This window comes from Saccopteryx bilineata, chromosome 4 (genome assembly GCF_036850765.1).
Source record: "Saccopteryx bilineata isolate mSacBil1 chromosome 4, mSacBil1_pri_phased_curated, whole genome shotgun sequence".
NCBI lineage: Eukaryota > Metazoa > Chordata > Mammalia > Chiroptera > Emballonuridae > Saccopteryx > Saccopteryx bilineata.
The window spans coordinates 288272937-288300406 of record NC_089493.1 but is presented as its reverse complement, the minus strand read 5'-3'; the positions used below and the strand labels follow the sequence as shown (position 1 = coordinate 288300406).

Genomic DNA, 27470 nt, shown 5'->3' with positions numbered 1-27470 from the left:
TCTAGAATCCAAACGAAATGCTTGTTGCACCAATGAATGCTAAAATTAGTGGACGAAAATTTAAGGGGAAAAAGAAAATGTGAATAATACCAAAGTATCTCCCTCCAAATATTTATTGATTATAAATGGAAAATTAAACCTTAGACACTCTGGGTTGCAGAGGTCAGGCCACAAGGGGGTCAGCATGCCACCATCAACTCTCCCAGGCATAGACTTCAAACTCGAGCAGCCTAAAGGATGAACTCTTCAGAAAAAAAACACACATCCTGAAGTAAATATCCCCAGACCCTTTTACTACATGAATGTCTCGGCCCAACAGCCTTACCCAGGTTTCTGACACGAGAACCCTCTGTTGCTGGGGCAGGACTCGGAAATGGAGATCTGGGCCTGACCAGCGGCAGTGCAGTGAATAGAGCACTGATCCAAAAGGCTGAAGTCACCAGCTAGAGAGTGGGATTGTCAACACAATCCCAAGGTCACTGGCTTGAGCCCAAAGGTTGCCAGCTTGAGCAAGGGGTTGCTGGCTTGGCTTGAGCCCGAGGTCCAATCCTCAGTCAAGGTTTATGCGAGAAGCAATCAATTCACAAATAAAATGAAGCAACTATGAGTTGGTACTTCTTACTCGCTCTCTCTTCCTGTCTCTCTCTCTCTCTCTCTCTCTCTCTCTTTTTCTTTTTTAAGATTTTGTTTATAGATTTTTAGAGAGAAGGGAGAGAGATAGAGAGAAAGAGGGGTGGGGAGAAGCAGGAAGCATCAACTCATAGCAGCTGCTTCCCACATGTGCCTCGAACCAGTGACCTCAGCATTCCAGGTTGAATACTTTACCCACTGTGCCACCACAGGTCAGGCTCTCTCTCTCTCTCTCTTAAAACATAATCTGTATTTTCCACGTTCAGTGGTACCCAGCGAGAATCTGGGCTTCCTCGTACCCCAACCCCCCTTGCCCACTACACCTAACAGAAGACGCAAATTCCCTGTATGTATCAATAATAACCCAGCGCAATTCCAGCACTACAGTGGCTGTGGGAAAAAATGAAAACAAAAGGGACTCAAACTAAACTTCAGCAGATGCAGCACGATGGGATTTCACAGAGTTCTGTGAAAGTAGGAGTGTGCTCGATAACCCTCATGAGAATGAAGACCCCTCCCTGGATAAAATGTATGAAGAAGAAGGGGGAGACTGGGACATTTACCCTCCTCAGCGGCCCATTCCCTCTGCTGCCTGGATGGCCCAGTTTAATAAAGTCGATGAAGCCATTCAGTGTGATATGAGTTGGTTGGAGGATGCAAAGCTGGAGAGAACCCTGAGCAAATGCCCTTAATAAATTAAGAGTCATCACCAGCCTGACCAGGTGGTGGTGCAGTGGATACAGCGGCAGACTGGGACTCAGAGGACCCAGGTTTGAAACCCCAAGGTCACTGGCTTCAGCACGGGCTCATCCAGTTTGAGCACGGGATCACCAGCTTAAGTGCTGGGTCGCTGGCTTGAGCGTAGGATCATAGACATGAACTCAAAGGTCACTGGCTTGAGCAAGGGGTCACTCATTCTGCTATAGCCCCCTGGTCAAGGCACATATGAGAAAGCAATCAATGAACAACTAAGGAGGCTAAGGAGCCACAACGAAGAATTGATGCTTCTCATCTCTCTCCCTTCCTGTATGTCTGTCCCGCTCTCTGACTCTGTTTCTGAAAAAAAAAAAAAATACAGCTTTTCCCAATTCATTCTGTAAAGTCAATGATACCAAAACCAGACAAAGAGATCACAAGAAAACTACAATTCAGTATTTCTTATACAACATGATCAAATGAAACTTATCCCAGGAATGCAAGGCTCATTTAACATTTAAAAATCAATTCATGCCTGACCAGGCAGTGGCACAGTGGATAGAGTGTCAGACTGGGATGCAGAGGACCCAGGTTTGAGACCCCGAGGTCGCCAGCTAGAGCACGGGCTCATCTGGTTTGAGCAAAAGCTCACCAGCTTGAACCAAGGTTGCTGACTCGAGCAAGGGGTTACTCGGTCTGCTGAAGACCCGCGGTCAAGGCACATATGAGAAACCAATCAATGAACAACTAAGGTGTTGCAACACGCAACGAAAAATTAATGATTGATGCTTCTAATCTCTTCCTTACTGTCTGCCTATCCCTCTCTCTGACTCTCTCTCTGTCTCTGTAAGAAAAAAAAATTTTTTTAAAAGTCAGTTCATGAATATATCGTATCAATACAAGACTGACAAAAAAATACATTATCTCAATAGACACCATAAAAGCATTTGATAAAATTCAACAACCCTATTGATAAAACACTTGCAAACAATAATATAAACAGAGCCACTGCCTGGCCTGTGGTGGTGCAGTGGATAAAGTGTAGACATGGAATGCTGAAGTTATTCATTCGAAACCCCAGGCTTGCCCAGTCAAGGCACATATGAGAAGCAACTACTACCACTGTATGCTTCCTGCTCTTCCCCCCACTTCTCATTCTCTTCTCTCTAAAAATCAGTAAAAATTAAGCCCTTTCTGTAGAGCTTGGTTTGGAGCATCATTCTAGAGCACAAAGGTTACCCGTTCGATTCCCTGATCAGGACGCATACAGGAGCAGCTCGAAGTTTCTGTCTCTCTCTCTCCCTGCCTCTCTCTTGAAAAGAAAAAGAATGGATGTCCATACAAATGGACGACAGATATATGAAAAGATGCTCATCTTTACTAGCTATTAGAGAAATGCAAATCAAAACTACAATGAGGTACCACCTGACACCTGTCAGATTAACTGTTATCAATGAGACAGGCAATAATAAGTGTTGGAGAGGCTGTGGACAAAAAGGAACCCTCATTCACTGCTGATGGGAATGTAAACTGGTACAGCCATTATGAAAGACAGTATGGTGGTTCCTCAAAAACTTAACAATAGAAGTACTGTATGACCCAGCAGTCCCTTTACTGGGTATCTACCCAAAATACTCAAAAACATTGGTATGTAAAGACACATGCACTCCCATGTTTGTCGCGGCATTATTCACAGTAGCCAAGACATGGAAACAACCAAAGTGTCCCTCTATAGAGGATTGGATGAAGAAGATGTGGTACATATATACAATGGAATACTACTCAGCCATAAGAAATGATGACCTGGCCCTGGCCGGTTGGCTCAGCGGTAGAGCGTCGGCCTGGTGTGCGGGGGACCCGGGTTCGATTCCCAGCCAGGGCACATAGGAGAAGCGCCCATTTGCTTCTCCACCCCCCCCTTCCTCTCTGTCTCTCTCTTCCCCTCCCGCAGCCAAGGCTCCATTGGAGCAAAGATGGCCCGGGCGCTGGGGATGGCTCCTTGGCCTCTGCCCCAGGCGCTAGAGTGGCTCTGGTCGCAGCAGAGCGACGCCCCGGAGGGGCAGAGCATCGCCCCCTGGTGGGCAGAGCGTCGCCCCTGGTGGGCGTGCCGGGTGGATCCCGGTCGGGCGCATGCAGGAGTCTGTCTGACTGTCTCTCCCCGTTTCCAGCTTCAGAAAAATAGAAAAAGGAAAAAAAAGAGAGAGAGAGAAAGAGAGAGACAGAGAGAGCGAGACAGGGGGATATTGTGGGAGAAAGGGGAAAACTTTCTATTTCAGTAACTTTACCAGCACTTTTTTCCTACTTTTTGAAGAGATCCTGAATTTTTGTTTAGCACTGGGCCCTGCAAATTATGTAGCTGGCCCTGAATTTAATCCACATGAACAAAAGCTCTTTGAGGCCTTCAAGAATTCTTAAGAGTGTATAAGGGCTCCTGAGGCCAAAAATTTTGAGAACTGCAGTTCTAAGAGCCTCAGAGCTGCTTAGCTCAGGACCTTTGCACATGCTATTCTTTCTGCTAGAAAAACACTCTGTCTGCTTTCTTTAGGGGCCCACATTCCTTGGCCTATTTTCATCACTCAGATCATTGCTTCCATCCTCACTATTCCTCTCTGACCCTGGCTCTACTATCTTTCTCTTATAAGGACCCTTGTGATTACATTGGGATAATCCAGAATAATCTCTTCCTCTTCAGATCTCAATCTCCCCATCTTCCTCACTGAATCCCACCTGCAAAGCCCCTTTTACTCTGTAAAGTACATATTCACAAGTTCTGGGGATTAGCACATGGACCTCTTCGGCGGTCATTATTTAGTTTATCACGTCCTCCATCTGAAATCCTCTCACTTCCTGGCGCTTATCAGACTGTACGTGCGTGGGGTGAATATTTTTTTATTGTCTGCCTCCCTCCTGGACAGACAAAAAGCTCTGCCAGGCAGGGACCACTTCTGCTCCGTTCACAAGGCATCTCCAAAACCTAGCAGTGCGGGGTATGTGGTGCATGCTTGGAGCATACCTGTGGAATGATTGAGATAAAAAATTACGAGTGAAAACAGTCATCAAGCCCCCCTCAGTCCAAGTGACAGATGAAGAAGCTTGGGGGGGCGGGGTCCCGAGTCCCTTGTCCTATCCGATGGGCCAGTGTACCTATCAGGACAAGCCCCTTCCCTTTGCTTCCCAGGGCCAAAACTCCCAGTCTCTGACCTTTCTTTCCCTACAGACCAGGTGGAAAAAGGAAGCAATGTTGGTTTTGCAGGAACCAAAGCCCAACCCATTTGGGAAACAACTGAAAGCTACTCTCTGCACAGAGCTGCAGAAATGCAGAGGGTCCTTGCCCGGTACCAGGGGGAGGGCCAGCCTTGCACCTGGTCTATCAGTTGGCTTTCTCCAAGAGCCCCCTCACCTGGCAGGGTTGGAACAGAAGTCCTGCCCCTAAGGAGAAGCCACATCCAGAGGCCTTGAGAGTAAAACCGCACCAGGAAGGAGGCCTCAGCGGTACGTGAGGCAGGCACAACATCTTGGCACAGTTTGTGCACATTGGGAAAGATAGGCACGCCATCTTCCTGCCACCGTTAGCACCCTTGACAGATAGAAAATGTGGTCAACCGTGTGCTTCGCACTCCCTCCAGGAGAAGGAGGAGCACTGGAGAGAGAACGGGAGGAAATGGAGCTGACGCAGAGGGGCTCTGGGTTGCGTTTTAAAGGCCCACACCTGGCCCTGGCAAGACCTGCTGTGATTTATGAAGTGACTTCTCCTCTCATTCTCGCAGAAGTAAGATGTGGCTTTGATTTTTTTTTTTTTTTTTTATCTGGTATGGGAGGAGTGCTGGAGCCACCTGCATTGTCCTGGTATCCCTTAGCTGTGGGAGGGGACAGACACAAATCATCCTAAGATGTGAATGCAGGAGGGGACACAGGTGAATTTTGACTAAGGACCAGTCAGCTGTGCCCGGAGCCAGCACTACCCCACCCCATACCGGCTGTCTTCCCAGCACCAAAGGAGACCTGGCCGCTCTGGAGACCAGGCACCACCCCGTCTTACTTCCGGGAAGCCTAGCTCCCACCTCCTCCTGGAAGGCTTTGTCATCATGACCCCCTGCCTCCCTGATCTCACAGCACCCGCTGGACCGCAGGTACCCCATTCGCATTCTGACAGGGTGTGGGTTTGGGTTCTGGGGCAGGCAGATCGGGGCTGAAGTTGTGGCGGGGGCTTTCCTCAGTGACATGACCTTCATTGAGTCACTCGGCCCCTCAGAGCCTCATTTCCTCATCTGTACAATTGAATATAGCTACACCTTCCTCATGAAGTCGTTTAAGGCTGCAGAAACAAGAGACAATCCATGTACCCTGCGGGAGGGATAGCGAACGTGTGGTGAGCATTCAGTAAACTAACAGCTAGGATCACACTGTCACTGTCAGTACCGTGATGACCAGGACACCCTTCTCCCCTGAGTTCAGAATGGATGAAGTAAACCAGCCTGGCCCTGAGGGCTGGAGTCTGGCTTTCCCTGGAGGAGACGGTTAGAAGAACAAGCTTGGAGAAGAAGCAGGCGGTACAAGGCCAGCTACACCAAAACAGAGTGAAACTCCCATTAGCCCTGTGTGGGCCTCAATTTTTTGAGGGATCACACAGATCAGCAGCACTCGGGAGGAAGTCCAGCCCAGGGGAGCTGCTCTGAGGGCCTCAATCCATGGGGCAAGAGAGAGGGGGCTTCTTATAGTGACTGCATGGCCAACCTACCGCCATCCAAGATCCGTGGGGTCTTATTCTCCAAGGCTCTCTACTCATAAGCCTTTTCTTCCCTCTTTGCAGGAGAGAAATGCAGTCCAGGGGTTCACTGGGTATCTACTGTGCCAGCGTCTAGGGAGCCATGTCCAGGGGCCCAGCCCACGTGGGGACAGAATGAGATGCTGCATCTCCCACAGGCCTCACCTTCCAACTTCGAGAACAGGACACACACACCACAGGAGCTGCACGTAAGAGGCTGTGACTGAGAAGCCTGACTTAGCAGTAAGGAGAAAGCCAAGTTCAATTCTCTGCACCAGCCAAGGGCACAAGAGTGGGCAAGGTAGTGGTGGCCAGCCAAGCATCAGAACCACCTGATAGCCTGTTAGACAGAAACCTCTGGTCCCGTGGACATGCTGAATCTCAGTGCCTGGAGGGGGGCCTGAGATTCCCAGGAGTGTGCGATGTGGCCAGTCTTGGAAACCCTGTGACACCTTAGCTGACAGGAGCAGGCGACCAGCCCTCAAGTGGAAAAAGCCAGTAGGTGGAGACAGGGCCAGCCAAGGGTTGTGAGGCACTACTCCCCCCGACGCTGGCCTGTGACTCAGAGCCCTCAAGCAGAGACAAGTCCTGAGTCATTCCTGAAGGGCCTGTAATTGGCAAAATTATGCCCCCCTCCAAGGTGTCCACATCTTGATTCCCAGAACCTGTAAATATGTACCTTAGATGGTAAAAAAGGCTCTGCAGCCTGACCAGGCAGTGGCGCAGTGGATAGAGCATCGGACTGGGATGCTGAGGACCCAGGTTCGAGACCCCGAGGTTGCCAGCTTGAGCGCGGGCTCATCTGGTTTGAACAAGAGCCCACCAGCTTGAACCCAAGGTCACTGGCTCCAGCAAGGGGTTGCTCGGTCTGCTGGAGGCCCACGGTCAAGGCACATATGAGAAAGCAATCAATGAACAACTAAGGTGTTGCAATGCGCAATGAAAAACTAATGATTGATGCTTCTCATCTCTCTTTGTTCCTGTCTGTCTGTGCCTGTCTATCCCTCTCTCTGACTCACTCTCTGTCTCTGTAAAAAATAAATAAATAAATAAATAAAATTAAAAAAAAAAAAAGGCTCTGCAGATGGGGTTAAGGATTTTGAGATGGGAGATTATCCAGGATTATCCAGGTGAGCCCAATGTCATCACAAGAGTCCTTACAAGTGAGGACCTTTTTCAAGCTGCAGTAAGAAAGAGATGTGACAATATAAGAAAAGTCAGTGAGATCTGAAGCATAAAATGGACTTTACCCATTGTCTCTGGCTTTAAAGATAGAGGAAGGGGCCAGGAGCCCAGGAATGCAGGCCGTCCCCAGAAGGAATGACTCTTAGCCAACAACCATCAGGGGACCTTGGTCCTACAACCTCAAGGAACTGAATTCTGCCAACAGTCTGAGCAGGAAACGCATTCTCCCCTGGATCCTCCAGAAGGGATGCTGCCTTGCTAGCACCTTGATTTTATCCTGGTGAGACCCATGCTGGACTTCTGGCCTTCAGAACTATAAGGTAACACATCTGTGTTGCTTTAAGACCCTAAGTTTGTGGTGATTTGTAAAGGCGGCAACAGAAAAGGAAGACAAGGCTCCTTCTTGCCATGCCAACAAGCTGCTTCAGGTAGTCAGCTACCCTCAGGTGGAGCCCCATGCCTCTCTCCCACATTCAGGACACTCGTGGTCACTGAGGCCCTGCCATGTCCCCCCGACACACAGGCAGCTCCCACCTAGTGCTGACCTGCTTCCAGGAGCCACACGGAGGAGGACAAACGTCGGTTCCTTTTCTCTGGCCCCGTGTTAGTTTCTTGGAGCTGCTATAACAAAGAACCACAAAGTGAGTGTCTTAAAAATATAAGAGTAAACAGTTTATTCTCTCACAGTTCTGGAGGCCAGAAGCATGAAATCAAGGTGTCCTGGACTGGGCTCCCTCTGAAACTTACAGGGTTTCATCCTTAGAGTTTGTTGGCATCACTCCCATTTCTGTCTCCATCATCACATGACCTCTTCTTTGTGCGTCTGCACTGCATCCTCACTGCTTCTTAGAAGGACACGGTCACTGGATTTAGGACCCACCCTGATCCAAGATGCTCTCATCTCAAAATCCTCAACTAAATCTATCCGCAAAGACCGTATTTCCAAACAAGGTCAGTCACAGGTTCTGGGTGGACATAAATTTGGGGGGACACTATTCAACCCACCATGGGCCCCTCCCCTTGGGAGGTAAGCTGCTGTGGCCTGGCTTCCTGTCGGCTGGGAAGGTCCTGTCCTGTGGAAGGTCCAAGTGTCAGCCTGGGTTTCCATCTCTGCTCACAGACAGGGCTGGGAGGGGGTCGCTCACAGAGGGAGGGAGCTCAGTGAGTTCTGCCTGAAGTACACCAAGCGTGTCACAGAACTAAAAAAAAAGTCCCCAGAAAAGTTCCTGGTGACAGCACGTACCCTTACACAACCCCTCCTAATTGATGCCTAGACGAGGACACAGACCCTTCTCACCATGGTTTGCCAGCTCTGACTTGATGTTACCGCAGCAAGGAGCTGAGGCCACTGTCATCAGATCTGGCATTCCTCCCGTCCCAACCGGTCCTGCCCACCAAAGGCACTACCACGTGACAGGGGCCTTCTGAATGGCCACGCACATCGTCCTCGTGGTTTCAGGACCTGTGTCTTAAAGCACTTGTGTTTGCAACAGGTCAGGGACTAAACATTTGTTTCTAGCGAGAATTTATTCTGAGCTTATGATACTTAATGAAAACCAGACTGCACCCACAGGGTCTCGTCCCGAGTGGCGCCAGCCTTCCCAATACTTCTGAAGAAGAGTGGTGGGGTAGGTGGCATAAAAACGCTGCCCACGGGCCTGACCTGTGGTGGCGCAGTGGATAAAGCGTCGACCTGGAAATGCTGAGGTCGCCGGTTCGAAACCCTGGGCTTGCCTGGTCAAGGCACATATGGGAGTTGATGCTTCCAGCTCCTCCCCCCTTCTCTCTCTCTGTCTCTCTCTCCTCTCTCTCTCTCTCTGTCCCTCTCTCTCCCTCTCTCTCTCCTCTCTAAAAATGAATAAATAAATAAATAAATTTAAAAAAATAATTATAATTGGCCCTGGCCGGTTGGCTCAGCGGTAGAGCATCGGCCTGGCGTGCGGGGGACCCGGGTTCGATTCCCGGCCAGGGCACATAGGAGAAGCGCCCATTTGCTTCTCCACCCCCCCTCCTTCCTCTCTGTCTCTCTCTTCCCCTCCTGCAGCCAAGGCTCCATTGGAGCAAAGATGGCCCGGGCGCTGGGGATGGCTCCTTGGCCTCTGCCCCAGGCGCTAGAGTGGCTCTGGTCGTGGCAGAGCGACGCCCCGGAGGGGCAGAGCATCGCCCCCTGGTGGGCAGAGCGTCCCTGGTGGGCATGCCGGGTGGATCCCGGTTGGGTGCATTCGGGAGTCTGTCTGACTATCTCTCCCCGTTTCAGCTTCGGAAAAAAAAAAAAAAAAAAACGCTGCCCACCCGCATGGGCCTGTGGGTGGAAACTACTGGTATAAACCAACTCATCACCTTGTAGCTTCTGGATTCTTCTTCACATCTCCCTGTCTAGAAAGTAAGGGCGGTATGAACCAGTCTGAGCCCAGACTGGTTCATACCACCAGAAGTTCTTCCTGGCTGGCCCACCACCCTATTGTATTAGTGTTCTGTGCTATGTAACAAATGACCACCGATATAGCAGCTTAAAACAGCACCCATTTATTTCCTCACAGTTTCTGTGAATCAGGAGTTGGGCACAGCTTAGCTCAGGGTTTCACATCATCTGAGGTCGAGGGACCCCTCCCAAGCTCACGTAGTTATTGACAGAATTCATTTCCTTACTTTTGTCAGACTGAGGTCCCTGTTTTGTTGCTAGTTGTTGGTCAGGACCACTCTCAGCTCTCAGAGGCAGTCTCTGCTTCCTTTCCACCAGGCCTCCATAGGCCATTCTTCCAGTCCAGCAAGGGAGGTTTCTCTGACTTCTTCTATCTCTGCCTTACAGACCCCCTGTTATGGACTGAATGCTTGTGTCCCCCGAAAATCCATATGTTGCAATCCTCACCACCACAGCCCCACCCCCAGGTGATGGCACTAGGAAGCAGGGCTTTTGGGAGGTGACTAGGTCATGAGGGTGGAGCCTCATGAATAGGATCAGTGCCCCTTCAAGAAGAGACATAGTTGCCTGACTTGTGGTGGCATAGTGAATAAAGCATCAGCCTGGAATGCTGAGGTTGCCGGTTCAAAACCCCAGGCTTGCCTGGTCAAGGCACATGTGAGAAGCAATTACTACGAGATGATGCTCCCCACTCTTCCTCCCCTTTCTCTCTTCTTTCTTTCTTTCTTTTTTCTTTCTTTCTTTTCTTTCTTTCTTTCTTTTTACTTTCTTTCTTTTCTTTTTTTTTTTTTTTTTGTATTTTTCTGAAGTTGGAAACAGGGAGGCAGTCAGACAGACTCCCGCATGCGCCCGACCGGGATCCACCCGGCACGCCCACCAGGGGGCAATGCTCTGCCCATCTGGGGCGTCGCTCTGTTGCAACCAGAGCCATTCTAGCACCTGAGGCAGAGGCCATGGAGCCATCCTCAGCGCCCGGGCCAACTTTGCTCCAATGGAGCCTTGGCTGTGGGAGGGGAAGAGAGAGACAGAGAGGAAGGAGAGGGGGAGGGGTGGAGACGCAGATGGGCGCCTCTCCTGTGTGCCAGCCGGGAATCGAACCCGGGACTTCCACACGCCAGGCCGACACTCTACCACTGAGCCAATCGGCCAGGGCTCTCTCTTCTTTCTAAAATCAATAAATAAAAAATTTTTTTTTTAAAGAAGAGACACAGAGCTTGCTTCCTGTGTCTGCTCTTCACACATGTGAGGGCGCAATAAGAAAACAGCCATCTAGAGACCAGATCTGTCAGCACCTTGACTTGGACTTTTAGCCTCCAAAACTATGCAAGACGAACGTTTGTTGTTTAAGTCACCCAGTCAGTCCATGCTAAGACACTCCTTTGTTTTTGTTTTTTTAAGATTTTATTGATTTATTTTACAGAGAGAAGTAGGTGAGGGCAAGGAATGAGAAGTATCAACTCACAGTTGCTTCACTTTTGCTGTTCATTGATTGCTCATCATACGTGCCTTGACCAGGCAAGCCCACGGTTTCAAACCAGCAACCTCAGCATTCCAGGTCGTCGCTCTATCCACTGTGCCACCACAGGCCAGGCAAGACACTCCCTTTTTATTTGTTTTTATTGAGGTGAAATTTACATAACACAAATTTAACCATTTTAAAATGAACAATTCAGGGGCGTTTAGTACATTCACAATACTGTGTCACCACCACCTCCATCTAGTTCCACATTTTATCACCCCGTACCCATTAAACTAGACCCCCTTTGAAGAGCTCACCTGATCAGACCAGGCCCACCCAGAGGCTCTTTCTTATGACAAACTCAAAGTCAACTGGTTAGCAACCGAATCATAAGAGTGACATCTATCAAATTCACACTCAGGGAGAGGAGATTTTATAGGACGTGCATTCCGAGGACTAGAAGTCTTGAGGGCCATCTCAGAATTCTGCCTACCATACCTGTCTGCCAAGGGCCAATCCCAAGGGACTGCTTCCTCCTTCTGCTCTAAGGTGGGGTCCACTTGAACAAACTCATGCCACAGCACAGATGTTAAGGGTCTGAGCCATGGGCACACTGGGTCTGAGCCTGGGTGTATAAGCTCTGTCAGCTCCTGGTAACACAGGGCCTTTCTCAGCCTCTATTTACTCATCTGTTAAATGCGAATAATAACATAGCTACCCAATAAATAAAATAACATTGGTTGAGCGTTTGCCTGAGGCCAACACTGTGCTTAGTACTTTAAATACTTTCTTCTGTGCGTGGGAAACACTAGCCGTCACTATTATAATTGGCATCTGCTCCTTTCCTTCTTTCCCATTCGTTCTAACTCCCTGGGCTTCTGGACTCTTTCTGGGCACACCATGAGGTAGTAAACTTCCTACGAACAAAGGAATCCTGGGTTTGTTTCTTCTTGCTTTTCTGGGTCTTGTCTGCAATTCTGTGCCCCCGCAATGCTCTTCCTAGCTTGTGTGCATCTCTCTACTTTACACCCCGACAAAACCAGCAGTGATGGGAGCACTAGCCCCCTGCACACACCCCCTTCATGAGGAGTCTCCCCGCACTCTCCACCCAGAGTCCAGGCAGTGAGACGAGGGAGTCAGACAGTTTCCAGATGATTCTCCCCCAAAAAAACTGGCATGGTTGACAGAGGAGTTTCCCTGCTGTACGGCCCCTCGATCTTTCATCCTCTCATGTGGGAGACAGGCTTCCCTGTGGCAGTCAAAGCATTAGTCTCCAGATTGGCTTTCCATCAGATATCCCTTCTTCCTGTGTGGAAGAGGAAGCAAGTGATGGGATCTGACCTGTGGACAGCTGTCAGGCTGGGCTAACTCTTCCCCCAGCGCCTGTGGCCGTCAGGGACGTCTGGGATCACAGACACAAGCAGAACAAGATCTTCGATTGTTCTCAGTGCCCCATACAGTTCTTGTTTTCCTCTTAATCAGAATCCTCCTGTACGAAACCCTCCTGGCAACAGTTTTGCATTAACTGTCTTGGTTGACTGACTTTTCGTACGCCTCTTCCAAGGAAAAGTGTATGCAGTATGGCTCAGATTAGACAAAATGAGAGGAATTCCTTGGCCTCAAGCTGGATATTTAGCTCAGAGCCAGAGAAGGGTCCCTGGCTCCCTGTCTGATGTCCCTGAAGCCTGACCAGTGCCCGTACTGAGAATCTTGTTGAAAGAACCTCATCATTTCTGAGGAGTGGGGCTAAACGTCCCAGGCAGCAGCGCTCAGGGGAGGGGACATCACCTGCAGCTGCAGTGCACGCCCACCTGGGGGTCTCCTCCACTCTACTGGCCTGCTGTCTATTGGGTCCCCATGGTGGCCACAACAGACAGAATCCCCAATCAGCCAATCCTCCAGGGTGTTCCCGGCCAGGCTCTGCCCTCAGCCTGTCCGAAGAGGCAGCCCTGGCAGCCTTGTCCAAAGTGAGGGCCCTGCCTCTGGGCCTCAGCAGACTAACCCACCTCCAGGAGCCATCATGGGCCTCACCTGAGGCTTTGATCAAACTTCTTCTCAGGCCAGACTGTGCCCCAGCTGGTCCCACAGACCCCAGACCCACTACTCCTGCCCTGGGAGCAGGCTAGAGAGTCTTCCAGAGGGTGCACGGTGGGGAGGGGTGGGGTGGGGAGGGGTGGGGCAGGACAAGCTCCCGCCAGGCAGTCTCCCAAGGTCCACGGGCCATGGAAGGGCTGCTGCAACCAGCCAGCGGGTCCTATGTCTGGGCAGATGCCTAGCCCAGGGCCCCAGCGGCCTGAAACCCAAAATGTCCCAGAGCGTAGCGTATGTCTGAGACAAATCTCTGTGGTGGGGGCAGAGGGGGGGTGCTGTGGTTCACAGCTTGGCAAGAGGTCAGAGCTCCAAAGGGACTAGCTGCTGCCACAGAAGGACCTGTGGCTGGTGTTCTCGGTTTTTTTAGATTCCGTATTTGTCTATTTGACATCCATTCATCACGGAGGCAAGCTACCAGCCACAGTGGTCTGTTTACATCTCCCAGAGCCCGTTTCCCAAACCACCTCCTTCCCCTGACCCTCACACGCCACACCAACACTGCCCTGACCTAAGTCACCCAGGCCAACCACCAGACAACTAGGGACAGCCCCTGCACCCCAAGGTCGCTGGGAGAATTCAAACCAGCCAATCCTAAACTGTCCACGCTCCCCTGCCTTTTATTTCTTTCTCTGTGATGTAAAATTCTCCACTTCAGGCCAAGATAGAGTAACAAGGACTGGATTTATCCATTTGCTTTCAACAAATGAAAAATGAGGCAAAGCCTGGCCTGTGGTGCAGTGGATAAAGCGTTAATGTGGAACACTGAGGTTGCTGGTACGAAACCCCAGGCTTGCCCGGTCAAGGCACATATGACTAGCAACTACTACAAGTTGATGCTTCCCACTCCTCACCCCCTTTCTCTCTCCCCCCTCTCTCTAAAAAAGTTAATAAATAAAATCTTTAAAAAAAAAAAAGAAAGAAAAAGAAGAATGAGGCAAAACCTACATAACGAAAACAGTGGTTTTCAAACGCTGGACAGTAGGCAGCATAGGACAGTGTCACTGAGAGGCAGGAAATACAGAGGGAGGTGAGTCCTACAATCGCCCTGGTTTTCTGCCCGGAGATGGCTTTGGGGTTCAGGGAAGAGGACAGAGGCCAACTCCTGCCATGATGAGCCAGAGCATCCAGGGAGATGGGGCAGCTAGAACTTGCCCTGCACGGAGTCCTGGAGAAGAGCCACTTGTAGACTGAGCCCAGAGATCTGTAGAGGGTCCCCTCAAATCTCCAGCTTAGGACTGAGGAATGCAGAGGTGGGAGGAAACTGAGGCTGGGGAGGATGTCCTACCTCCCCCCAGAAAGGAACAGAAGGACCAACCCCTGGTGTCACCTGGGGCTGTGAACAGCACAACTCCCAGCAGGGGAGCTGTGTCTGTGCAGTTTCCCTTCACCCTCTCATTGATATGTCCCCAAACTGATCTTCCCTGTAAGCTCGTCCTGTTACAATGTGGTCCATGCACCCCTTATATAACCCTTTATGCCAATGGAGAACAAATAAAGATCGCCCAGAACCTCCTCTCTCTGAGCTCTCCCTATACTACTGAGCTTTCAGTTCACTTGAAGGCTGGCTCCACTTCCACATTGCCTTAAGCCCCCCTCATCCATGGCCTGGCCCCTCCCAGAATGGGACCGTCTAAAGCTTGGAAGGTCTTCTGGATCTGGCTGTGGGGACAGGTCCCAGATGTGACCATGGAGAGGATGGCCCAGCCCTGGGCAGAGGAGCCACCTCGAAGGAGGATAGAAAGTAATGTGCACATGATAAGAAGGAGGACAGGCAAACTGCTGGCACTTTCTGGGTCTCGTCTAGAATGAAGACTCATGCTAGGAAAATACTCAGGACCAATGGGGTGGATGATCTAGGTCCTGATGCCTCTCCTATCTCCAGCTGGGGTTTCCAGGCCTTGGGGTACACGGCCTACAGTAATACAGCCTATAGATGCTCACCTAGTTGCACCTGCTTGTGCCTGTGGCAGGGGGGAAGGGCTGCATGGATCCCGGCCTGAACCAACCACAGCCAAAAGGTCTGGAGTGGGGTGGGGACCCTAAAGTAGAGGCAGCCCCTTTCAGACTTCTTCAAGCTGCTTCCCGGATTCCCAGGGATGTGAGGATCTCCACCTTCAACCATTCCAGCCCAGCCTGGCTAGGATAGGAGGGGTGGAGAAGTGGTCCCTGTCCCCTTTTCCTCCACCGGACAGAATAGGAAGAGGGTGATTGAATCAGCACTTCTCACCCCTTTTAGAACATTCCAACATGAAAAATTCACTAAGCAGCTGGGGAAGCAATTTAGGGACCTTAATTAAAGGCTGATGACTCTCCCACAGAGCCCCACTCCCACACACAGCTGGGAGGACACGCCACATCTGCCCTCAGTGTGTTCCAAAGCCCAGGCACTGCAGTTGGTTAGGACCAGTTTCCACTGAGAGGGGTGTGAGCAGACCACACCAGTTTACCCTTTCTCCCTACGGCTTCCAGAGCCTGCCTTCTGAGCTCAGCCTGGGCCCTGAAGCCAGAAAAATTAGTGGCCCCCAGAGCTCTGTACCCAAGAAGCTTCAGGAAGGGAAAAGTGGGTTGTGTCGGCAGGCTCAAGAAAGGGACTCTAAGTGTGGGGAGGAAATAAGCCCAGAGTGAGAACACAGCTGCCCTGTTCAAAGGCTGCCTCCAGCTCAGTATGCATATTCTGCAGGAAAGGCATTCCAGATAGAGGGAACAGCATGTGCAAAGGCTAAGAGGTCAGAAAGACCACAGCAGGAGGTAGAAGTTGCTGACAGGCACGGAAGTGTAGGGGTGAGAAAAGCACACAGGTGGGCTAGGAAGGTATACCTCAGAGGGCTTGATAGCTGGCCTTCATTCTAGAAGCAATAGGAATGAAGGAGAAGATGGGAGTGTTTTGTTTGTTTGTTTGTTTGTTAATATTTATTTTATTGATTTTAGAGAAAGAAGAAAGAGAGATACAGAAAGACCAATCTGTTCCTGTATGTGATCTGACCAGGGATTGAACCAGCAACCTCTGTTACTGGTTAACCCATTGGGACAATGCTTTAACCAACTAAGCTATCCGGCCAGGTCAGGAGTGTTTTAAAATAATGGGATCTAGGCCCTGGCCGGTTGGCTCAGCGGTAGAGCGTCGGCCTGGCGTGCGGGGGACCCGGGTTCAATTCCCGGCCAGGGCACATAGGAGAAGCGCCCATTTGCTTCTCCACCCCCACCCCCTCCTTCCTCTCTGTCTCTCTCTTCCCCTCCCGCAGCCAAGGCTCCATTGGAGCAAAGATGGCCCGGGCGCTGGGGATGGCTCCTTGGTCTCTGCCCCAGGCGCTAGAGTGGCTCTGGTCTCGGCAGAGCGACGCCCCTCCAGGTGGATCCCGGTCAGGCGCATGCGGGAGTCTGTCTGACTGTCTCTCCCCGTTTCCAGCTTCAAAAAAAATAAAAATAAAAAAATAAAATAAAATAAAAAATAAAATAATGGGATCTAGTTTACTCGGAAGACACCCCTCTGGTCGCCATGCATACGGACTGCTCATTGCTGGAGAATAAAAGGTACCACAGCAGCAGCGAGGGGCCCCTGAAGCCACCCAGGCATGAGGTGTCAGAAGTTGGGACAAGGGTATGTCCAGGGAGAAGAAACATGCATAGATCAGGCTGGGAACTAGGACAGGGGTCAGGGGCTATCCTGCCTTCCCTACTGCCCCTGCATGCCAGGGCAGGCTGCCTTGCCATCCCTAAGTGGAACCCCAGCATAGGGAATGGGGACAGAGATGTCAGGCACAAGTGCTCCCCAGCCAGCAGGGATTCCAGAACGGAGCACCCTCGTTATTGTAAATTGGGCCAGCCCTCCCCACTCCCCATGTCAGAGGTCCAAGTTGGGGAGGAGGCTAGTGGTACATCTCACCCACATCTGCCCACATCTCTACCACAGTTTCACCAGGGTAACCTGGGACCAGCCCCCAGCCCAGCTCCTGGCTTGCAGCTGATGGTGGGTCTAGAAGACAGTGCTGGCTTCTCAGAGCAGCTCCAGACCGGAGTGTCTATCCTCTGAGACCGAACTCGGAGGGCAAAGGGCAGGTCTCCTGGCTGTGGAAGCAGATGCTCCCATCTCCCTCCCCGCCTCCTGCTGAGCCTCTTCTCATATACCAACATCAGCTAGCCCAAATCCACACCATAAGTGGGTGGTATGACAAAGACGGTGGCCAGGGTGATTGGTGGAGCCACTGGCTCAGAGTCAGCTAAAGAGAATGGTAACTGACAAGCTGCTGCCCCCTTAAAAATCTTCCCTCATTCTGATGACAGGGTATGGCTCCAAGTAGCCCAGGGTGGAAAGGCCACATCAGGGTCAAGGATATGATAGACCCAAGGTCTAGGATGCAGAGGCCACCACCAGGTCCTACAAGGGAGCGCTGGGCAGCCTGGGTGTGCCAAGTCTGGGCCTAAGGAGCTCTGGAGGTCATTGTCAGTGCAACTGGACACCTGGCAGGCAGCATTGTGGCCAGGAGCAGATAACAGTCATTACTGAGGGGCCTGGCATTCCCAGGGGTAGAGAAGTGGACAGGGAACCCCAGCCTGCCTCAGTCTGGCCTGACTAGCTTAGGAGCTGAGCAGGGAGCTGGGTTGCAGATGAGCCTTCATTCCTGCCTATCACCACCTCTCCTGGGAGCCAGGTAAACACAATAGAACTGGGACAGGGAGGACCTGGGGGTGTGCCCTGTTTAGGAGCAGGGTCTGGTGGGTGGGGCCTGTGGTGGGCAGTGCTGGGGCTGTGTGGGAACTGATAGAAGGCTGTTAGAGGCAGCATCTCCTGTACTCAGGAGTCACCTCACCCTCACGGTGCAGTAACTGCTCCAGGTTTCCAGGATGGAACACCCACTGGGCAGTAAGACACCAAATTAACTAATGAAGGGGTGCAGCTTAAAGAGTAGGGCAAACCCAACTTTAATCCTCCCCCACCACTCAACTAGGTAACCTAGGATCTCAGTTTTCTCATCAAGAGTATGGGACACGTGCCTGACCAGGCGGTGGCACAGTGGATAAAGCGTTGGACTGGGATGCGAAAAGACCCAGGTTCGAGACCCCGAGGTTGCCAGCTTGAGCACAGGCTCATCTGGCTTGAGCAAAAAAAAAAAAGCTCACCAGCTTGGACCCAAGGTCGCTGGCTCAAGCAAGGGGTTACTCGGTCTGCTGAAGGCCCACGGTCAAGGCACATATGAGAAAGCAATCAATGAACAACTAAGGTGTCGCAACGAAAAATTGATGATTGATGCTTCTTATCTCTCTCCATTCCTGTCTGTCTGTCCCTATCTATCCCTCTCTCTGACTCTCTCTCTCTGTCCCTGTAAAAAAAAAACAACAAAGAGTATGGGACGCCCATTGGTGTCTTGGGGCTGGGGAGAGAGCCCTAGGATGGCCTCCAAAATCACCAAGGCTATGTTTTATGTCCCTGGGCAGGCCCTAAACCTCTCCGAACTTGGTTACTCATCTGCAACATGTGGCCAAGCTCATTGCACACCTCAAGGAGTATTTAAGTATCAGTTTTAGTCCTCTTCTGGGACTCCAATAGCCTGTTAGCATTAGCTGGTATGGCCTGACCAGGTGGTGGTACAGAGGGTAGAGTGCTGCACTGGGACGCAGAGGACCCAGGTTCGAAATCCTGAGGTCATCGGCTTGAGTGTGGGCTCAGCAGCTTATGCATGGGGTCACTAGCTTAAGCGTGGGATCATAGACATGACCCCATGGTTGCTGCCTTGAGCCCAAAGGTCGCTGGCTTGAAGCCCAAGGTTGCTGGCTTGAGCCCAAGGTTGCTGACTTGAGCAAGGGGTCACTTGCTTTGCTGTAGCCCACCCCCCATCAAGGCACACAACATATGAGAAAGCAATCAATGAACAACTAAGGTGCTGCAATGAAAATTGATGCTTCTCATCTCTCTCTCTTCCTGTCTGTCTGTCCTTATTTTGTCCCTTTCTCTGTCTCTGTCTCTCTGTCTCTCTCTCTCTCTCTCTCTGTCAAGAAAAAAAAAAAAAAAGAGCTGGCTAGTATGATTATCATTTCCCTGGGCAGTGGCATGTCTAGCCCCCATCTCCAACTCTCAAGGTCATGTGGAAAAGCACAGATCCAAACTTTATTTCTTAAATAGTTCTCTCTACCCAGCCTGTGCACACCGCCTGCTCTGGCTGGATGACAGGCATAAATTAAGGTTACTGAGTATCTCCAGGCAGGTTGTGGGCTGGCCAGGCGTCAGTCCCAGCCAAAGTCCTGGCCGGTCATCTGGTAGAATTTTCGGTTGAAGGGCTGGTAGAAGTCCCGCAGACGCTGGACCACTGCTTCGGGCACTCGGGGGTGGGGCCGGCCCTTGGACTTGCCCAGGCAGCGGGGGCGGCTGCTGCCCTGGGCCTTCTTGAGGCAGGGGAAGCCCTTGGTGGCATTGAAGTAGAAGTGCTTGTCTGTGACGACCCTCTTGAGGCCCAGGAAGTCCTGCACGCGGCCAACTTCTCCAGCCGGGTCACTGACCAGGCGCTCACCGCTGACAAACAGGAAGTGGGACAAGGGAAAATATCGCAGCCAGTTGTCCAGGTGCTGGGCGTACAGGCCGATGCGCACGGCGCTCCAGGCTGTGTCCACTGGGCCCAGGCCGTGGAGGAAGGCCAAGGCTCGGAAACTAGGCAGGCCTGGGGTCTTGGAGAGCATCTGCGCGTAGTCAGAGATGGCCCGAGTCACGGGGTTCCGAACCACCACGATCAGCTTCATGTCCGGGCACATGTTGTGGATGCGGGGAGGAGCCTCGAGAGTCACGAAGTAGCTGGGAGTCTTCTCCATGGTGATCTGCCCATCCAGGGTACGTGGCATCAGGCTCCTGAGCGGTGTGTGGAAGGAGAAGTGGGCATGGGAGGGTGCTGGTCCCCCTCAAGCCCTCCCATTATAGACCAGCCCCAGGGCCCCAAGACTCTCCTCCCCTTCCCCCAGGAAAGCCCCAAACATCCAAGATAGGTGAGCTTTCCCCCCTCTCCCAGGCCCACCCACTAGGACGGAGGCTGAGCGCACCCAGCCCCAGTGTAGGCTGGCAGCGGGAACTCATCCTGCCAGGCTGCCCGCCCTGGCTAGACTGCGCCACGACCCTGACACTGCTGTGCCTCTCACCCTGCCAGGCTGCCCGCCCTGGCTAGACTGCGCCACGACCCTGACACTGCTGTGCCTCTCACCCTGCCAGGCTGCCCGCCCTGGCTAGACTGCGCCACGACCCTGACACTGCTGTGCCTCTCACCCTGCCAGGCTGCCCGCCCTGGCTAGACTGCGCCACGACCCTGACACTGCTGTGCCTCTCACCCTGCCAGGCTGCCTGCCCTGGCTAGACTGCGCCACGACCCTGACACTGCTGTGCCTCTCATCCTGCCAGGCTGCCCGCCCTGGCTAGACTGCGCCACGACCCTGACACTGCTGTGCCTCTCATCCTGCCAGGCTGCCCGCCCTGGCTAGACTGCGCCACGACCCTGACACTGCTGTGCCTCTCACCCTGCCAGGCTGCCCGCCCTGGCTAGACTGCGCCACGACCCTGACACTGCTGTGCCTCTCACCCCTGTCCAGCCACCCGTCAGCCAGTGGCCTGGACTTGCCATTCACAGAGTTCCACCCCAAAGGCCTCCTGCACTTTAATTATCCCAGGTCACACTCTCAGTAAGTGGCTGAAGGTGTCCCCCAAATTAGGTCATTAATTATAGACAAGTGTCCAGACAAGGGACAGCTGCTCTTCTCATTCGCTCCCCTGCACAGCCTCCCCCTACCCACCCTGCTCATTCTCTCTGACCAGGCCCAGTTCATGCCTAAAGCCTCCAGCACAGCCCAGCAGGTTGGAGAACAGTGAGTGAGGTGGCCTGAGGGCCCATTCCAAGAATTCAGCAACGAGGCCTCCCACACCTGGCTCAGACCTAAGGCTGTAAGGCTGTGACTGCGGCATTTCTGATTCCTCTCATTCTGGCCAGGGGAGGAGGCCACAGACCCCATCCCCAGTTTCTGGGAGAGTTGGCTGCTGACAGCCCCCTGACTGCCCTGAACTTGGGGGAGACTCTCCTGAGCAGCCCACTGCCTAGGCCAGGTGTCCTGAGCAGTTTCCCAAGGTCAAGCCTCACCTGCCAGCCAGGTAGTACAGGAAGAGGCGGGGCAGAGTGCTGCGAAGCCAGCTGAGCAAACAGCTCCAAGAGAGGACTGGAGAGAGGGCCAGAAAGTAGGTCAATAAAGGCAGAGGCTGTGGGACCTGTGCCTTCAGAGGGGATGAGCCCTGCCCAAGGCCCTGCCCTGCCTCCAGTCCTCTGAGGGGACTGCCCCTGCCCCCCCTGGCGGCCTCCAGGTGTGACCCCAACCAGGAGGTGACACACAGGAGAAAGGTCAGGTTTCACCCAGCCGAAGGACCCCCAGACTGAAGCTCCTGTGAGGCAGGATCCCAGCTTCCTCTTCCTGCTCAGTTCCATAATGAAACTCAAGCTGAGTGAGCACACAGGGGTACAGGCCCACAGGCTGGGGTGCCTGGCTTGGAGGATGCTTGGGCTGTAAGTCCCAGGCATTCTAGTGGCGCCCCGACACCACACCATGGGTTCAGGGGAAATGCGTGGGCCGCAGGGTCTTCTGGCTCTGGGAGCTTCCCCCTCCCTCTCAAAACAAGGCCCTGGGCAGAACTGGTCCACAGAAATCACAGGGGAGGGTGGGGTGACAATTCTGTTTCCCCATCATGGTGACAAAGTGAGATGGAAATCTCTCTGGAACCCACTCCCTGCCCCATTTGATAGGCAGGCACACTACAGCTCAGAGAGGTTCGGGGTTGGGGTGGACACTGACCCACAGCACTCCCATCCCTGGGCTGCAGCTGCTGGAAAAGGGGGGGGTGTCAGCTTGGCTTCTGTCTCCAGAGTCCCTGCACCCACGCCCTGCCTCGTGCCCTGGGAATACAGGTGGGAACAGCCCCCAGCCTTCCTGAGATTAGTTTGGTGAGACCTCAGGTGTTAACAAGGACTGAGGCCAGGGCTGGCCAGCTCAGGGGGTCCCCCTTTCCATGAGAGGGAGTCAGAAGAAGGGGAGTCCCCCCCCCGGATCTCAATGCTGAGACCCACAAAGAGAAGCCTGTGCTGGAACAGAGAGTGGATCAGAAGTCATTGTCCTTCCCTCAGTGCCCTCTTCTTCAGGAAAGGGACTGGTCTTGATTACACCAGGACCTCCCCCCCCATCTTTGACACCTTCTTCCTATCCCTTTCTTCCCCCGGGAACCAAGTGGCCCCAGAAGTACACCCTTTTTCCCCTCCCAGTTCTGAACATCCCCCCACCCCCACCCAACACCGCTGCCTGGGGGCAGGGAGCAGCAAGGAAGGACACCACCAAGTCAGAGGAGCAGCTCTGCCCCAGCGCCTTGTTTCGAGGTGGGAGGGGCCTCCCAGAACCATGTAGAAGGGGGATAGGAATGGGGATGGATCATAGACTTTCCAGGCCCACTGTGACTACAAATCAGCTTTGAGGGCCCTGGCCGGTTGGCTCAGCAGTAGAGCGTCAGCCTGGCGTGCGGGGGACCCGGGTACGATTCCCAGCCAGGGCACATAGGAGAAACGCCCATTTGCTTCTCCACCCCCCCCTTCTTCTCTGTCTCTCTCTTCCCCTCCCACAGCGGAGGCTCCATTGGAGCAGAGATGGCCGCGCGCTGGGGATGGCTCCTTGGCCTCTGCCCCAGGCGCTAGAGTGGCTCTGGTCGCGGCAGAGCGATGCCCCGGAGGGGCAGAGCATCGACCCCTGGTGGGCAGAGCTTCGCCCCTGGTGGGCGTGCTGGGTGGATCCCGGTCAGGCGCATGCGGGAGTCTGTCTGACTGTCTCTCCCCGTTTCCAGCTTTGGAAAAATACCAAAAAAAAAAAAAAATCAGCTTTGAGGTCTGAGATCTCCAGGACAAATTACTTATATGCACCGCCCCCCACCCCAGGAGCCTGTCCTGGGCACGGCAGGGAGGAGGGTGAGGATGGGGGAGGGGATGAGAGGAACAGGACTCTGACCTCCACATGGCAAACATCGAAGAAGTTGTTCCCCAGACCCCCACTCCCTGTTCATCTGGTCCTCATTTTCCTGCTGTTCTCTCCAGCCCCATGCCACTCTCTCTCTCTGGTCTCATCCCCCTTCGTGTCCCACACCTCGCCTGGGCCCCATCCAGCAGAGCCTGGGACCTAGCCAAAACTATTGAGGGTTCCTGTGTGGACCCATAGGGTGTTGGGGGTGGGACGTTTGTCCCAGTGACAGGAGCTCCCCCCAGGAGCCAAGAGGGTTTCTCCCACTTGCACCCCTCTTGTTTTCTCTTGCTTTTCTCAAATACTAAGGTCAAAGTATAGCCCTACTTGCCCCCAGACAGGATAGCCTTCCTGAGGAGATCATGGGGTGTTTGTCCGGAGACCCCAGCACCTGCCAAACAGAGGGTGTTCAGTGAGTGAATGAACAGATGAGCGAATGCTGAGTTTGGGGGTGTTTGGAGGTCACAATCTCCAAAAGGAAGGATCATCAAGAGTCTGAGAGAGGGTTTAACTGAGGCCCAGGGAGGGGGAAAGGTTTGGCCAAGGTCAACTTTGGGCAGCCCCAAGAGCCACCTTCTAAGGTGATGGGAGGGGCCAGGGTCACTGCCTGGGATGAGGTCAGTCACAGCCCAGCAGGGACAGGTGTCCCAGAAACTCAGCTGGGGGCTCTGGCCACTCCTCCTCTAGTCACTGCCCTAACCCTCCACCCAAAACAGGGCTCTGAAGCCCTGGAGGCTCAGCCCAGGGTCCTGGGAGTAAACACCAGCACCAGACCATGCCCAGAGGCTGGACACCTTCTTTGCAGCTGGGGAAGGGGTGCGCATTTTCAGAGATTCCCTGCACACTCAGAGCAGGTTGGGGGAAAAAGGTTAGCCTGAAGGGTGGTGGCGCAGGAGACAGAGCATTGATCTGGGACCCTGAAGTCCCAGATTCGAAGCCACTAGGTCGCCTGCTTGAGCACGGGGTCACAAGCTTGAACACAGCGTCATCAACATGATGCCATGATAGCTGGCTTGAGCCCATGGGTCACTGCCTTGAAGTCCAAGATCATTGGCTTGAGCCAAGGTCACTGGCTGAGCAAGGGGTCAATGGCTCAGCTGGAGCCCCCAGGTCAGGGCACCTGTAAGAAGCAATCAATGAACAACTAAAGTGCCACAACTATGAGTTGTTGCTTTTCATCTCTTTCCTTTCCTGTCTGTCTGTCTCTCTTTTTCTCTCTTCAAAAAAAAAAAATCCAACTAAAAAAAGGATAAAAAGGCCAGAGGCACAGGACACCTCTGAGCACATCAAGCCCACATTTGTACATGTCAGCACATAACCACATGCACTAGGCACTCCGACTCCAGAGCCCCTGCACCCATATCCTCTCTCATGCCCTTAGAATTCAGGTGGAAAGAGCATCCAACCCTCTTGGGATTAGTTTGGTGAGATTGACCCTTTGAGGGCACTCCAAAAGCTCAGCCAGCCCAGCTCCAGCTGACTGTGCACCAGCCCAGAGAGAGACAAAACCTCTGGATTAATGGGGCAAGGTCACCAGGACCTGACCCTCTGCATCCTCTGCACCCACCCCTCCCCACAGTGGTGGTGGCTCTAAAACTAAGGAAGGAGAAAGTCCCTTCTGTACCACAGATAAACTCGCTCCTGAGTCCTCTGACTCCCATCTTGGGTACCCCAGTGGCCCAAGAAACCCCCCCAGAGCTGAGGACCTGACCTCCAGGCTGAGTCCAGTGTCTGCTGCCTCTCATCCTCCCCAGGCCTGTGCCTCAGAGCTGGATGGAGCATGTGCCCAGGGCAGCCGCAAAGGGACCTCAGGATCTCTAGCTCTTTGAGAACCCTTTTAAAGCTAAACCTGTTCCATCCAGCCTCTTCTGCAGCCCCCAAGTGTCTCCCAGCTCAGTGTCTACACCTCCCCCCCCCGCCCCCCCCCCCCCCGTCTCTCTATATTAAGTTCTTGGGATCATTATGAACTCTGATGTTTGCACTACAGGTAACTGTGTGTCCTCCATGGTCCCACCTCCTTCTCTCCCCTTTCCCTCCCCTCCCCAGCTCCTCTGCCCTGTTTTCTCCACAGCAGGAAGCGATAGAGGTGCTCTGCGATGCCAGCAGCACTGTCAGAGTAGGTAGTGGTCTCCCTGAGCTCAGAGGATGGCAGGATTCCATCAGTGAAATCCAAGGATGGACTCGCCTTCCTGCCATCAGCACTTGACTTTTTAGGATGCCCTGACAGCAGCAACCCTTCAGAGCTCAGGAGCCAAAGCCCCTGTTTTCACGGGGGCTCCTTCTAACCTGTGGGTGGTTTTGGGGGGATTTTGTTTGTTTGTTTGTTTGTTTGTTTTAATTGATTTGAGAGAGAGAGAGACAGACAGAAACATCGATCTATTCCTGTATATGCCCTGACCAGGGATCGAACCCACAACCTGTGGGAATGACAACGCTCTAACTAACCAAGCTATCCAGCCAATGCACCCATAAATGGTTTTAAGAAAAAAGACAAAGAAAGCAAATGAGGATGGAGGCAAGGAATCTGGGAACAGAGAAACTGGCATACCTGGAGGCATAGAGTCTGGGTCCTGCCACTAATTCACCAGGTGACCTTGGGCAGGGTCCTCTCTGCCCCATAGGGACTGGTCCCAAACTAGAGGCTGAGGTAAGAGCTTCAGAAAGTGGGGTAACTGTCTCCAGCTGTAAGCTCTCATTTCCCCCACAGGAAGGAACAAGACAGTGACAGGCTTGTGTGCAACAGACCAAGACAGCAGGCAGGGCCTCATACTCAGGCCTTCAGTGCCATCCTCAGCAGGGAGGGGCTGGTGTTCCCCAGGACAGGCTAACCCTCAGGACCACGGAGGATTCCTCTTGCCAAGATGACTCCTGGGAGGCAGACACTTTTCAGAAGACTACATGGATCCTAGAGGCCCATTTTTAGGGTAACTGGCCAGCAAGGGAGGGTGACAGAGCCTGACGAATTTCTAACCCTTCTCAAACCCCACTAGCTTGAAACTGCTTCTCAGCTGGGATCGCACCCCTCGTCCCCAACCAAGCCTCGCTTGTCTCAGCCTCCCTCCCCCGGCTTGTCTCAGCCCGCGATGCCCTAGACCTCTCCCAGCTGCGTCCCGGGTGATAGCCCAGGGGCGCACCACGCTGTTTCCCGGAAAGCACCGGCCAGGGCGCGCACGGAAGCCGATGGGGCGGAAGGACCCAGGCGCTCACCTGTACCAGGCGAGGCCGCGCTCGTACCACCTGTCAAAGAAGTGGGGCTCGAAGCCGAGCGCGCGGACGTCGGGGTGCAAGCGCAGGAACTCCAGGAGGGCGCGCGTGCCGCCCTTCTTCACGCCCACAATGAGCGCCTGCGGGAAGCGCCGGCGGCCGGGGCCACTGGCCACCGGCAGGACCCGCGTACCCGGAGTGCGGGTGGCGTGGGGCGGCACCGCGGGTGCAGGGGCCGGCACAGGCACGCGGGCAGTTGGCTGGCAGCGGCCCGGAAGGGCGCACAGGCAGTAGGCTCCCAACACCAGCGCGGCGAGCAGTAGAGGCGCACGGGATGCCCGCAGCGTGGCCGCCGACCCTGCCCCCACGCCCTGGCAGCACCTGGCCCCGCCGCCTAGGCTGCCGCTACCTGCCATACGGCCGCACCGCGTCCAGGCGCGGGAGCAGGGGTTGCAGGAGGGCGCGCATCTCGGTCCGCGCGGCGTTCAGCCCGCGGTGCCGGGCTTCTGCTCTGCGTTCAGACTCCCCACCGCCCCGGAGCGGACGCGGGGCGGGGCCAGGGTCGGGATACCCCGCCCCTCCTGGGGCACTGCGGGGCCCCGGCTACAGCAACACCCACAGACGCCTCGGCGCGACTCGGAGCCTCAGAGAATACCTGGACTCGCAGGCTGGGAGATCCTGGAGTCCAAGACCTCTCAGCTCCAAGTCTTCACCCTCGGGCTCCGGGATGGGGATGTTGTGCAATCCTCACCATAATCAATTTTAGAACATGCTTATAAATCTAAATAGAGATTTCAGGCTGAGCAGTGACCCCATGTTCACGCCAGCAACCTTGTGCTTCAAACCAGCAATCTTGGGATCATGTTGATGATCTCGTACTCAAGCCAGCGACCCAGCGCTCAAGTTGGTGAGCCTGAACTCAAGCCGGTGACCTTAGAGTTTTGATCCTGGGACCTCAGTGTCCCCGGTCAACGCTCTATCCACTGCACCACCACAGGTCCACTTTA

At 53.4% G+C, this 27470-nt stretch overlaps 1 protein-coding gene across 1 annotated transcript; it reads right to left on the bottom strand.

The window, feature by feature from the left end:
• Nucleotides 1-18791: 18791 nt before the first annotated feature.
• On the bottom strand, nt 18792-26990 carry HS3ST6 (heparan sulfate-glucosamine 3-sulfotransferase 6). Its single transcript, XM_066278328.1, has 2 exons — nt 26467-26990; nt 18792-20083 (listed from the first exon to the last, which is right to left on the bottom strand). The coding sequence occupies exons 1-2, from the start codon at nt 26877-26879 to the stop codon at nt 19468-19470; spliced, it is 1029 nt and encodes a 342-aa protein (XP_066134425.1). The 5' UTR covers nt 26880-26990; the 3' UTR covers nt 18792-19467.
• Between the last annotated feature and the right edge of the window lie 480 nt (nt 26991-27470).

Bases quoted from the DNA above. Each gene is read 5' to 3' on its own strand.
- HS3ST6 (XM_066278328.1), bottom strand. From the start codon at position 26,879: ATGGCAGGTAGCGGCAGCCTAGGCGGCGGGGCCAGGTGCTGCCAGGGC. The intron at 20,084-26,466 runs GTGAGCGCCTGG...CACACCGCTCAG, and splicing joins CGCGGCCTCGCCTGGTACAG to GAGCCTGATGCCACGTACCC.